The sequence below is a fragment of the Trematomus bernacchii genome, unplaced genomic scaffold, assembly GCF_902827165.1.
Source record: "Trematomus bernacchii unplaced genomic scaffold, fTreBer1.1, whole genome shotgun sequence".
NCBI classification, from domain to species: domain Eukaryota; kingdom Metazoa; phylum Chordata; class Actinopteri; order Perciformes; family Nototheniidae; genus Trematomus; species Trematomus bernacchii.
In genome coordinates, this window is record NW_022988043.1 from 20,382,816 (window position 1) to 20,397,261 (window position 14,446).

At 42.2% G+C, this 14,446-nt stretch overlaps 1 protein-coding gene across 3 annotated transcripts in view; it reads left to right on the forward strand.

Annotated features, from left to right (window-relative positions):
* The window catches only part of LOC117472370, a 31,881-nt gene extending 17,838 nt beyond the window's left edge, over nucleotides 1–14,043 (forward strand). For 2 of the 3 annotated variants that reach the window (XM_034117519.1, XM_034117520.1), the window contains exons 6-7: nucleotides 1,554–1,783; nucleotides 13,660–14,043. In XM_034117519.1, coding sequence (XP_033973410.1) covers nucleotides 1,554–1,783; nucleotides 13,660–13,811 — 382 coding nt within the window. In that variant the 3' untranslated portion in view covers nucleotides 13,812–14,043. The remainder of the gene's footprint in view (nucleotides 1–1,553; nucleotides 1,784–13,659) is intronic. The other variant, XM_034117521.1, reaches the window with a different exon arrangement.
* The last annotated feature ends 403 nt before the right edge of the window (nucleotides 14,044–14,446 follow it).

Genomic DNA, 14,446 nt, shown 5'->3' on the forward strand with positions numbered 1-14,446 from the left:
CGGCCCTCAGAGGATGTTGTAAAAAATGAAATGGCCCTGGACACCACCCTCTCCTTCCAGGCGCACATCAAATCTGTCAACAAATCGGCTTTCTACCACCTCAAACATTTCCAGCCTCCGGCCTTCACTCTCCGACTCTGTGGCAGAAACGTTAATGCATGCTTTCATCACCTCCCGCCTCGACTATTGCAATGGAGTCCTGTCCGGGGTTCCCAGCAAAGCCCTGGAGAGGCTCCAATACGTCCAGAACTCTGCCACCAGGCTTCTCAACCGCACCAAGCCCTGGCAACACATCACCCCCACCCTCATCCACCTTCACTGGCTGCCGGTCAAGTCCCGGATTCAGTACAAAACACTCCTCCTCACTTTCAAGTCTCTCCATGCCCTCACCCCCCAGTACTTATCAGACCTCCTCCATCCCTACACCCCTTATCGGAGTCTGCGGTCCTCAGACATGGGCCTGCTCTCCATTCCCCGCTCTCGCCTCCGAACTGTTGGTGACAGTTCAGAGCAATCTCATTCCTCTGCATGTTTTTAAAGCTAGGCTAAATGAAATGCTCGTTGATACTATGGGTACTTGTAAATGTCGATAACTATGTAAATGTATCCTGTAAATATAATGTATGATGTCCTTTATTGTTTTATGTTGTTTTATGTTTCATGTGGAACCTATATGCTGCAGGTCTCCCTTGAAAAAGAGATCTATGATCTCAATGGGACCAATCTGGTTAAATAAAGGTTTGAAATGAAATGAAATGAATTGTCCAAAACATTATTTGACTACTTGGGCATGTTTATGATATGTATTATTAACAAATAGTAATAACCTGGTCAGCTGGTTGTGTTTAGCATTAGTAGATATAACAGTGTTTTGTGAGATTACATGTAGAGTCAATACAAAGACCCAGATCTGTGCCTGGCAACACGAATAAAGTGAAGATGTTAAATTCATGTCACCTGCGTATTCATGCAACATGAAACATTTCAACTTGAGTGTAAAGTTTGTGAAGCTCTGTTACAAAAACCTGTCAGTGTTGAGATTCTGCTCCTGTGGTCTCTGACGGTCTGAGGGAAATCAGAAAGGAAAACAGAGCTCTACAGCACCTCATATTAAATCAGGGTTATTAATGTTCCTGTATAAACCAGAGACTGTCTATGGTACTAACAATATAATCACTGCTGTCATTCTGAGTGTTGATGGAGCATTATCGTTATTGTTGTTATTGCTGTATCCTTTCCATATGTTTATTGCAATTGATTCACAGCAAATTCTATGTGAATTGTGTTTATAATGCTATAGTGCACCAGGTTAATACAACTGTGTGTGTCTTAGTAGATACAGTGACCATGTGCTCCTCTGGGTGATGAATCCAGACAGGATGCTTTGTATAATAATGTGAAGCTTAAACTATCTACCTGATCGCGAAGATATATTATATACAGATATAGACCTTTTTTATATTTTAAACTAGAATTGTCCACCTTGTTGTACCATTGGTGAGAATCAGCTCCACTAATGTAAATAGCTATAAAGGATGTGTTCATCTCCACAGAGGGAAGAGGACGAGTCGTGTTCCTGTGGAGGAGCAGCTGTCCAGCTGTGCTCTGTGTCAGGACGTCCTGAAGGATCCAGTCTCTACCAGCTGTGGACACTGGTTCTGCAGACAGTGCATCACCTCATACTGGGAGCAGCGACCTCCATCAGGAGACTCCTCCTGTCCCCAGTGTGGAGAAAGATCCAGAACTGGACTGCAGATAGCCAGTCAGACCAGCTCTGTACGAAGTAAGAGGCCGAACACATGCAGCGGCTTTAGGCCGTCGGGGCGCTGGGTCTCTACTCTTGTATGAACTGTCATTGGCTCAGTGTGTCCTCTGATCTTCTTCCAGGCATTGTTTTTTGAATTGTTTTAAAACTAACAGCAGTGTTTTCCTTTGTAGAAACACTGGACAGATCTTAAAGGGGACCTATTATGCTATATTTGAAAAATATATTGTAGTGCCACACCTATACAAAACATGTCTGTGAAGTTTTTTGCTTAAAATACCAAACAGATCACCCATTGTAGCCATGCATCATACCCCTCTATTCCAGCCCTGTTCCAAAAAGGCTGATTCTGCTTTAAATGGAACAGCTGCTGCTAGCCACGCCCCTTTGTAGCGTCATGCAGCTTTCCCCTGCTAATACCCCATTCACACCAACGGTGTTTCGGGGCCGGTTCGGTGCTGGTGCTTGAAAAGCACCGGGTTTTCCTGTTCACACCGCAGCGGAGCAGCCTCTAAGCTCCGGAATCCGGTTCGTTTCGAGCACCAAAAAGTTGTCCGTCTAGAAGCAAGAACCGCTTACGTCGGAGGGGGGCGAGATTAACCTGAGCTAACAGTTAAGGCGAGTACGGCAAATAAAAGTTGTAACAAGCAGTAGTGCTGAGCAAAGTGACTAGTACCCCTTTCACACCAAGGCTTTTCCCCTTCTAGCTCCGTGCTAGAGCTTTTCTGGTTCAGAACCGGTTCTTCGGTTTAGCGCCGGCTCTTTTCACACCGCTCAGAGCCCGACTGGTGCTGCCGCTGCTGCGTCATGACGTCACAGTTTACGTCGCTGAGTTTCTCCCCAACGGAGCTCACCTCACAACAACAACGGGCCGGGGACTGTGTCGGGTCGATGATCGTGTTGCTTTTAATCATACGAAGCCAGATTAAATTAAATAACGACTTCTCCAACCTTATACTTTTCTCCAGAGTTCATTGTTTATTAATGTGTTTCAGCGGCATTTACCGACCGCTGCAGTCCTGACTGCTCTTCAACGGGAGTGTATTCTCCGGGTTAGCTCACACGGCTCTAAAGTATTCACTGTCTGACTGTCACACAAGCAGCTGTTACATATCCCCAGTTCCCCTTAAGTGAATGTGTGTCAGTCTGAATTGACGCTGTTTGGCATCACAACGCTGTTATGAAAGTTTCTCTGGTATAACATGGGTGATGTTAGCATAGCAACCGAAGCTAAACTGACTACTTGCTAAGCCGTTTTATACAGGCACATTTTACCGGCGTATTTTTCATTATGATTCTACTTGTGATAGTCGGACATGACAACCTGTGCAGCCCATGTATTGATTCCATCCGATAGCTGCTATAATAACAAACAAAACGTCTGCCTGCTCTCCACAATGATCAATAACAGCGAACGGATGGTCAAAGTAAGGTACAAATAAACAGAATCACACGAAGCCTGGTTAGTGTTGCCTGACTTTATAAAGCGTTTTTTTTTTTTACAAGTGTGTGGTTGCGTTCTAGTCACTTTGCTCAGCATTACTGCTGGTTACAACTTTTATTTGCCGTACTCGCCTTAACTGTTATCTCAGGTTAATCTCGCCCCCCTCCGACGTAAGCGGTTCTTGCTTCTACACGGACAACTTTTTGGTGCTCGAAACGAACCGGATTCCGGAGCTTAGAGGCTGCTCCGCTGCGGTGTGAACAGGAAAACCCGGTGCTTTTCAAGCACCAGCACCGAACCGGCCCCGAAACACCGTTGGTGTGAATGGGGTATAGAACGACCACACACTTGTTAAAAAAAAAACACACTTTATAAAGTCAGGCAACACTAACCAGGCTTCGTGTGATTCTGTTTATTTGTACCTTACTTTGACCATCCGTTCGCTGTTATTGATCATTGTGGAGAGCAGGCAGACGTTTTGTTTGTTATTATAGCAGCTATCGGATGGAATCAATACATGGGCTGCACAGGTTGTCATGTCCGACTATCACAAGTAGAATCATAATGAAAAATACGTCGGTAAAAAGTGCCTGTAGAAAACGGCTTAGCAAGTAGTCAGTTTAGCTTCGGTTGCTATGCTAACATCACCCATGTTATACCAGAGAAACTTTCATAACAGCGTTGTGATGCCAAACAGCGTCAATTCAGACTGACACACATTCACTTAAAGGGAACGGGGATATGTATCAGCTGCTTGTGTGACAGTCAGACAGTGAATACTTTAGAGCCGTGTGAGCTAACCCGGAGCTAACGGGAGAATACACTCGTGGAAGAGCAGCAGCACTGCAGCGGTCGGTAAATGCCGCTGAAACACATTAATAAACAATGAACCACGGCACTCTGGAGAAAGTATAAGGTTGGAAGAAGTCGTTATTTAATTTAATCTGGCTTCGTAATGATTAAAAAGCAACGCAAGTCTCCCGGCCCGTTGTTGTTGTGAGGTGAGCTCCGTTGGGGAGAAAATCAGCGACGTAAACTGTGACGTCATGACGCCGCAGCGGCAGCACCAGTCGGGCTGCTGAGCGGTGTGAAAGAGCCGGAGCTAAACCGATAAGTACCGGTTCTGAACCTGAAAAGCTCTAGCACGGAGCTTGAACCGGAGTTGCGTTGGTGTGAAAGGGGTATAAGAGAGTTTTTTACCGGGAGAAACTCAGTTAAACGCTGCCGTGATTAAATGCTATATTATGCTCCAAACCACTTACAAGCATTATTTCTGAAACAGTATGGAGCTCAAACGTTTCTCTCTCGCAGGGTTTACCGCAAGGACATCACGTTACACATATTCTCTCCAGTACAGCGTTAGCTCTGAGTGTTAGCATGCTGTAAACACAGACCATATTACTCCCGGAGATCCGGTGCGGCAACAGAACACAGACTGGTATACATTTAATTCATAGAGATTCTCAATAAATAGTAAATCAATAATAATAAATCGTAATGTAGCAGGTGCACTTGGCTCAGGCAATAGAACACAGACTGGTATATACATTTGACTATAATTCATAGAGATTCTCAATAAATAGTAAATAAATAATAATAACTCTGCTGAAAAAAACCAGCTTAGATCAATGTAGCTGGTCAGGCTGTTGTAAATTGACCAGCCAGTAGATATTAGGCTGGAATGGTTGGCTGGTTTAGAGTGGTTTTGGACACTTTAGCTGGCCAGGATGGCTGGTTTATCCATCTATCACCCGCTTTTGTTTAATAATAGTATTAAATATACCATGCTGGAAGCTTACCAGGATTCCAGGTGACCAGCATACATTGTTTAAATACTGGTATGATTATTTAAACCAGATAACATAAATATATTACAAAGATTCATTGTGTCATGTATTCTGGTATCTACCAACATAAAGACATTGTATAGTGTTCATTACAGTATTTTAATTTAATAAATAGCAATACATAGCTAGTTAATATAATAAAATACACAGTAACAATACAATAATTATACAAATAACAGCCAACCTGCAAATCAACCTACACATCAAAATAAATATATTAACAGGTGCATTTGATTTAAAATAAAAGTAATTAATAGAATTCAATATTTAAATGGTAACAAAAACAGTAACACTATGTATGATAAGAAAAAAGACTTACAGCCTAAATACAAAGATAACTCCACTCCTCTCCTACCATTGCTTACCTCTAATGAGCCTTGGTAGGACTAGTGTCCGAGTCATAGGGTCCAGAACTGACTGAAGACATGTGGAACAGAGGACAGGCATGGTTCCATGTACAGGGAACTGGAATTTTGAACAGGTGTTTTCATATTTTCTGCCTGAAGATTCACAAGTTCTTGATCAGGTGTTTGATGTGGGCTGGCATGATGCTTTCTGCAGCGATGAATAAAGAAAACAAAGAAAACAAAGAAAACATTATTAATAATAGTAATGATGGTAACAACAATAATATTAGTATAACTATTTATATAGCACTTACACAATTGCAAAGTGATTCTCACAACAAAAATAAAGAACAAAACAATACCAACAATCAACAAACTAATTATTATAGGAATGTTAAGAGACAAAGAAATTATAAACATTCTAAGAGGCCGACTGCAAAAGCTAGACTCAATGGCCCTTGATGACATCAATGAGCAGTCCCAATAGATGCTGTTGTATGAAAAGAAATAGGTCCAGATTTCTTCTATTTTGTGTTGGATGATTTGTTTTATTGATTGCTGGTGGATGTTAAGATGTGTTTTCCAATTATAACAACAAGATTATTGTAATTGGAATCAAAAAGATTGCAAATCATAGTTTTAATAAAATCACTAGCAATATAGGGTTTATTCAACAGCAGTAAAGCATTAAGTTGCTAAATTAACGAACACTGAACTGTAAAACAATTTACCACTATTTAGAAAAGGCTCTGATCAGAAGGGTTGACTAGTAGGACAGCAAAGAGGTGGAGGAGGTCTATGTCATGTACAACCCTTGGTAGATGTTACACCTGAAAGAAAGATAAGGAAATAAGACAACACAGGAGGACAAACATCTTCTTAAGTAAACACCAAATCATGTCAAGCTTTAACCTGTTAAGCCCAGAGCCTGTTTTTTCAGTCTTTACAATGCACTGTTGGAAATTACATTAAAAAGGCTAAATTCAAACTCAATACCATAAATAACTGGGTACCAAAGTGCTTTACCTGATAGAACACGTTCCACATGGAGCAGCAACCATCCGGCTGGGCCTTTTGCTGCATATCATCTCCTCCCTCTCCACTGTTTCCAGTAGATCTCTACTATCCAATAAAACTGAAATTCCCCAAAAAATCATATTCAAAAAGTTTAAAACAATAACTTGCTTTTGGCATTAAATGGATTAGAATCTCACCTTTTTCCGGGATGTCAGGAAGGCTAGGAAGTCGTTCCCTTCAAATCCGCAACCAGTCATAGGAGTTCAAATGCAAAGCCTGAATAATGACAAGAGCGAGAGACTTACATTTTACAATTATATTTGTAATTAATACCAGAGCAGTGTGTACACGTCAGTGTTAATTTTGGCAGCTGTTTTTGATTTAGTCTTAGTCTTAGTCTTTAGACGAAAATGGTTATTAGTTTTAGTCACATTTTAGTCATTTCTATCCTTCATAGTTTTAGTCTAGTTTTAGTCGACGAAAACTCAAAACGTTTTAGTCGAGTTTTAGTCGACGAAAACTCAAAACGTTTTAGTCTACTTTTAGTCAATGAAAAATTACATTTTAGTCAACTTTTAGTCAAAATGTTTTCTCTCTTTAAACCAATTCAGTTAGGCAAATACAGGTTTCTGACATTGTAATCAAGGTGACAGCATCAAGTGTTGAAATTCGTAAAGCAACATTTCACTCTCTTAACACTTTACTTGTGTAATATCTAGGGATGGGTATCGTTAAGGTTTTCTACGGTACTACTAGTCTTATCAATACTGCTTATCAATCCGGTACTTTAACGGTATTCTTGTATTTACTTTTTGTTATTTTTTTAAAGGAAAAAACTAACAAATTGTTAACCGAATTAATTGCTTTATTTAAATGTGAAATAAATGAAATATATATAATTATTTTAAAATATTGTACTGTACTTGAGTAAAATATTGAGGTACTTGTACTTTACTGGAGTATTTAAATGTTTTGCTACTGTGTACTTCTACTCCACTACATGTATTTAATACCTTTAGTTACTTTACAGATGTGGATGAATGATGTGAAATATAATCAAGTGTTAACTCAGACTTTAGTTCCACCTGGAGTAAATTCACAAGCTACCCTGCAGTATACAAAGTCATTCAAACTAGCTGCACCTTTACCAGCTTTGAGAACACTTTAATGATCAATCATTATAAAACATATCATATATATTATTCTGAAATGGACCAATCTGCACAATGACTACTTTTACTGTCGCTACTTTAAATATATTTTGATGATCATACTTTGACTTGAGGAACTCTTTCTACACTATGGTATTTTTTTACTTAGCTACAAGATCTGAGTACTTCTCCCACCTCTGCGCACCTGATGTGATAACGTTACTCGTAATTGGGGCAACAGAGCTACGAGTTAAGGAAGTCGAAAATGGTGCATTTCTCCGACTGAATATGACGCCTTTTGGCCGGCTGTTTGGACAGACTACTCTACTCGTGTCAACGCGAAAACATGGCAAACGAGCTTTGTCCACATCGAGACTTGTAGAGTGTCTCTATACCAGGGGCGGACTGGGACTATAAATCAGCCCGGGACTCTCGACCGGCCCACTTCGGTACCGCCGGCCCACCTCGGTACCGTAAGTTAATACCGCGAGGAAATTGTCGACGGGGGGGGGGGTGCTAGTGACTTATCCGACCGGCCCACGTCGTCCGACCGGCCCACTTCAGTACCGGCCCATCGGGATTCGTCCCGAACGTCCCGATGGCCAGTCCGCCCCTGCTCTATACTCTCATACTCTCTGAACGCTCCGTCCCCGGCAGATCTCTGTGTGCCGCTGCAGCGTGTCTGTTAGGCCCCGCCCCCCGCACACAGAGAGGAGATCGCTCTTCTGGAGTGAAGAGAGCGGAAATAATGATATTGCAAGTTAGAAATGCAAGATGCATTTGACAGACAAGACGGGCAATTGGGGGGAAATACCCTGCATTTTGAATGTCCGATAGTCCACCATTAACACCTTAGTCCCGTCTCGTCTCGTCAACGAAAACTAAATATACATTTCGTCAAATTTTCGTTATCAAGAATCTATTTTTAGCTCGTCATCGTCTCGTCTTAGTCATGTAAAAAAGGTCGTTGACGAACATTTTTCGTCATAGTTTTCGTTGACGAAATTAACACTGGTACACGTACGACATGCAGAGAACAGATCAAATCCCCTGACAGACTCACACACTTTGGTGATGTCCTCATCTGATAATGTTTCATTTTTTAGCAGCAAAGTAACATTACTCAAAGTCAGTGGCGGCTGGTGGAAAATATTTTAGGTGGGGCTGTGGAAACGGTGATCAAACAATACTAGGGGGCATTTTTTTTAGAAAAGACCCCCTAAATTATGACTTCTGGTGATGTTAGAGGGGGGGGGGGGGAAGGACAATTGAGGCTTAAAAATATGAGAAGACTGATCAATACCTCCATAACTTCAGTGTGGTTAGCTATGAATCTTCCAAAACTTCCAAACACCTTGTCCTGGACATAGTTTCTACAGCATAAACTGTGCTAACAAACTGAGATTCCACAGATTCTAGAAATATAAGTATCATCACTGAGCGATCAGAACTCGTGACAGGGGAAGCAAATACAGACATCACACGACGTAGCTCTACGTTAGTATATGTTGGTAGTGCGTGAGGCCATATGTACAGATATGTACATGGGACATGAAAACAGTGCATCTCATATTGACAAAAATAAACCTCGCTAACCGAGTTTTCCAAATCACTCTAAAAATAAGCCGTTGTGATACACGTGTAGACAACATCTGCAGAATCATAAATGATCATTACATTGGGGTCATTAAACCATTATTTCGCTAAGATAAAAAACATTAAAGTTTTGGATTTGAGTGTAATTCACAAATGTTCCACCAGATGGTGCCACACACACCCATGGGTATATTAGTGTTTAAAGCCGTGGGAAATGTTTTAATTCAACAGGAGAGGGTAATTCAATTGTTACCCAGGGAACAGGGCTGCAAACATGGCTATATGAGTGTTAAAATGCTGTCAAACTGTTTTAATTCAGTCACAATTGTCGTTTTTAGACGGTGTACATTGGACTCAATAAACATACAGAGTTATGGACATAAATGTGTCAGTATAGACGGGATAATGTACATATTAATAATATTTAATTAGTTAAATGTACAATGAGCTAAAAACAGCAGAATCACTGCTGTTAGCAGGGTCTCAGAGACCCATAGACCCAGAGACCCAGGGTACAGCACCTCACTGTCTTACCCATAAAACAAGGCTCTGATCAGGGCTAAAGTAATGTTATAAACTGGTGAATCTGTTTAAATGCAGGCAACAGACTCACTGCTTTTAGCAGGGTCTCAGAGAGCCAGAGAGCCAGGGTACAGCACATCGCTGTCTTACCCATAAAACAGGGCTCTGATCAGGGCTAAAGTAATGTTATAAACTGGTGAATCTGTTTAAATGCAGGCAGCAGACTCACTGCTTTTAGCAGGGTCTCAGAGAGCCAGAGAGCCAGGGTACAGCACATCGCTTTCTTACCCAGAAAACAGGGCTCTGATCAGGGCTAAAGTAATGTTACAAACTGGTTAATCTGTTTAAATGCAGGCAGCAGACTCACTGCTTTTAGCAGGGTCTCAGAGAGCCAGAGAGCCAGGGTACAGCACATCGCTGTCTTACCCATAAAATAGGGCTCTGATCAGGGCTAAAGTAATGTTATAAACTGGTGAATCTGTTTAAATGCAAGCAGCAGACTCACTGCTTTTAGCAGGGTCTCAGAGAGCCAGAGAGCCAGGGTACAGCACATCGCTTTCTTACCCAGAAAACAGGGCTTTAGCCCTGATCAGGGCTAAAGTAATGTTACAAACTGGTTAATCTGTTTAAATGCAGGCAGCAGAGTCACTGCTTTTAGCAGGGTCTCAGAGAGCCAGAGACTCAGGGTACAGCACATCGCTGTCTTACCCATAAAACAGGGCTCTGATCAGGGCTAAAGTAATGTTATAAACTGGTGAATCTGTTTAAATGCAGAGTGGGACTCTGTTTATTTCACACCTCCAGGGCGGAGACCGGGAAAACCACATCTATTTGCCCGCTCACAGAGCCCCGAAGGACGGACTAGAGACCTCCAGCACCAGTCCCTAACAGTGGGACTCTGTTTATTTCACACCTCCAGGGCGGAGACCGGGAAAACCACCTCTCTTTACCCGCTCACAGAGCCCCAAAGGACGGACTAATGACCACCAGCATGTCCCCCTAACAGTGGCACCTCCATAACATTGCACACCGTGAGTCCCCGGGCCCCCGCAGTTAAGCACTCCCCCACCACGGACTAAACCCAGATATTCACACCCTCCAGAATCTCGTGCCCCTGGTAAGACTAACAAGGGGTGGATTTTGTGGTGGTCTACTGTCCGCCCTTAAGCATCCAACTGCGGACTAAACCCAGATATTCACACCCTCCAGAACCTCGTGCCCCTGGTAAGACTAACAAGGGGTGGATTTTGTGGTGGTCTACCGTCCGCCCTTAAGCATCCAACTGCGGACTCCTGACACTCAGACACTTTTCATATTTCTAGGTTACCAAGGGCACGCTTGTCTGGCAGTTATGCACATGGGGTTTTGTCCAAGGCAGTGTGCTTAAGTCAGGGGGCCCGGGGACTCAAGGTGCGCATGGCAGGCCGCCTATCAGCGGCCAAAATGTTTTAATTAACTCGTTATTGTCATTTTTAGACAGTGTACATTGGACGACATAAACATCCGGAGTTATGGACATAAACGTGTCAGTATAGACGGGATAATGTACATATTAATAATATTTAATTAGTTAAATGTACAATGAGCTAAAAACAGCAGAATCACTGCTGTTAGCAGGGTCTCAGAGACCCATAGACCCAGAGACCCAGGGTACAGCACCTCACTGTCTTTATTAAATGTACAATAAACTAAAAACAGCAGAATCACTGCTTTAAGCAGCATATCACACTTCCAGGCAGACATACACACACCCAGGGGGGGAAGAGAACACATTGACCCAGGAATAAGTGCTCAAAACGTGGGTAAAAGTGTGTTAAAAAGTCGGGGAACATGTTTCAAATGACAGCAGACTGCTGCTTGTTTGCAGGCTGACACGAATCATGGGCATATTAGTGTTTAAAGTCGGGTGAACTGTTTTAATTCAGGACCAGGGTGAAAAGATAACACATTTACCCCGCTAAAGTGTTCAAAACATGGGTATATTAGTGCTCAAACTCGATTAAACTGTTTTAATTTACGTTTTGGTTCACTCGTCTCACACACCCAGAGTGTTAACAACATTTTTTACAAATTTTATAAATTAGTCTAGAGCTCCATCTATTGTAATTTGAGTGTATTACACGTCTGTCCATGGAACGTGAGTTTTGTGCCATTTGAGTGGAGTAAACTGATATGCAGCTGGAGTAACATGTACATTGAGACGCATTGGGACATATCCTCATCACTTTCAATGTTAACCTTGTACATATGAGGCACAATATGCTTACTTTAGGTAGCAAAACACGGAGATATGCTCACCTTTTGCAGAATAACAATTCTGATCAAAAACGAGAAAAACGCAGCTGAAGGTTAATCCATAGGTTAATCCAATGTGTCTGTCACTTTGAAAAATGATTGATGATCCATAATTCAATTTTTATGTCAAAAACAGAGTTTTCATTAGCTGCTAATGGTAGCTTCCAGAGTGTATGACAGCTTTCTGTTTTGTCTCCTTGGATACGAGTCCAAATAACTCACAGACTGCACCGGGCGCTCACGTAGGAGCCCTGTGACCATCAGATTTGACGACGCTGATTGGCTGAAATTATGTTTCGGCGGCATAGATAGCAACAGTTGGCTTCTGCTGCACTTGCTGCACTCTCGTCTGGGCACTGTGCATAGCGCCCAGACGAGAGGGAGTAATGATACATGGGCAAGGCCAGGCAGGAAACATGTGATTTATCAGTAACTTTAGACATCGTAACACAATTTTAAACGAGATTTTATTGTAGATTATACATTTTACTGATACCAATTATATAATATTTACCTTGTTTATTAAAAATAAAAATAAAAATAAAAAATATATATTTTTAATGTGGGAAGAGGGGGGGCGGCGCCCCTAGCGCCCCTATGGGCCGGCCGCCACTGCTCAAAGTATATGTCGGACCCAACTCATTTACAGTATGTTTTGCATCTCCTCAACAATGGTCTGTATCATTGAGTAGAAAAAAACTCTCCCTACAATTTCAGGTAGATTTAACACACATTTGTAAGAAAAGTTTACAATGAAGCACCCTCTTATTAAGCGAGCTGCCACAGCAAGTACAGCTTAACATTAACAGTGAGCTACAGTTAGCTAAATTCATGTTCAACACAAAACCTCTAAGGTGCATTACATTGACGATTTTAAACAAAACTTAACTCTCTCTACTTGTAAGATAACGTTTAGTTAACTTACCCTTAAATAACTACATCACGTTTTCAGTGGAAACACAAACTGCAGAAAACGTTAGCTGCTAACTGTTGTTTCGCTAAGAGCAGCTAGCTCTTGTTAAAGGAAGTAACAACAGCCTCATGGCAAAACTTAAGGTTAAGTATATCATATATATGTATTATATATAACAACTTTACTCTAAGTGCCTCCTGCAGACATCCTGCATACACAGACACACAGCTGCGAGAGGGGATTCAGCTAGACGACTGTATACAGAGACGATAGGTGGGACGTGTCACGTGTAGTACGGAGACGATAGGTTGGGACGTGTCACGTGTGGCCACATTTCACCAATGACGTCATAGGAAACCAAATCCTGGATCTGCTCGTTTGCACCGCCGTTTTTTTTAGAGATGTGGGTAGGAGGAAAGAGAGAGAGGGTTGTATTTCTGAAACTTTGTGAGTCTCCTTACACACCGGGGACACTATTTATGTATAAAAGACATCAAAAAGTGCATTTGCATAAGAGGTCCCCTTTAAGGAGAACGTTAGCCTGCAAAGAACTTCTACAGAAAATAGTAAGATATCAGGTGGCTGTGTGGTGGGATTCTGTGTTCATTTCCAGGATTCTTCCTGATTTATTTTCGATTAGGTATACTGTTGTAGTGCATAGACATCAAGTTGTTTTAACTTTTTTAACTGTCTCTTTCTTGTTATAATAACATTTTCTCAAAAATAATTGTCCTTATTCTCCCCTGTTTCCTTCTCTTTCAGCAGATAGTGGTCTTCAGGAGGTTTTAGATGAACATAGGCTCAGTCTGAGGAGGAGATGTGAACATGTGACTGAAGGAACTGATACAAGTGAAACCCTCCTCACAGCATCTTCACTGAGCTCTACATCACACAAGGACAGAGTGAAGAGGTAATACCCAACATGAGGTGTGGCAGCTTGAGAGAGCTTCCAAGAAGATGACCCTCCATGACACTCCAATCAAGTGCCAGGACATCTTTAAAGCCTTACCTGACCAACAGACTCACATCAGAGCGGTCCTGACCAACGGAGTCGCTGGAGTTGGAAAAACCTTCTCAGTGCAGAAGTTCACTCTGGACTGGGCCGAGGGTTTGGGAAACCAAGATGTCAGTCTGGTGATCCCGCTCTCCTTCAGGGAGCTGAACCTGATCAAAGATGAGCAGTACAGTCTTCTCAGGCTGCTCCATGTTTTCCATCCGACCTTACAGAAGGTCACAGCAGAGCAGCTGGCTGTCTGTAAAGTGCTGTTCATCTTTGACGGCCTGGATGAAAGCAGACTTTCTCTGGATTTCAGAAACAGTGAGGTTGTGTCTGATGTCACACAGCAGTCCTCAGTCAACGTGCTGCTGGCAAACCTCATCAGGGGGAAGCTGCTTCCCTCGGCTCTCGTCTGGATAACTTCCAGACCTGCAGCGGCTAATCAGATCCCTCCTGAGTGTGTGGACAGGGTAACAGAAGTACGAGGCTTCACTGACGCCCAGAAGGACGAGGTACTTCAGGGAATAGTTCGACTGATGAAGAACTGTCCAG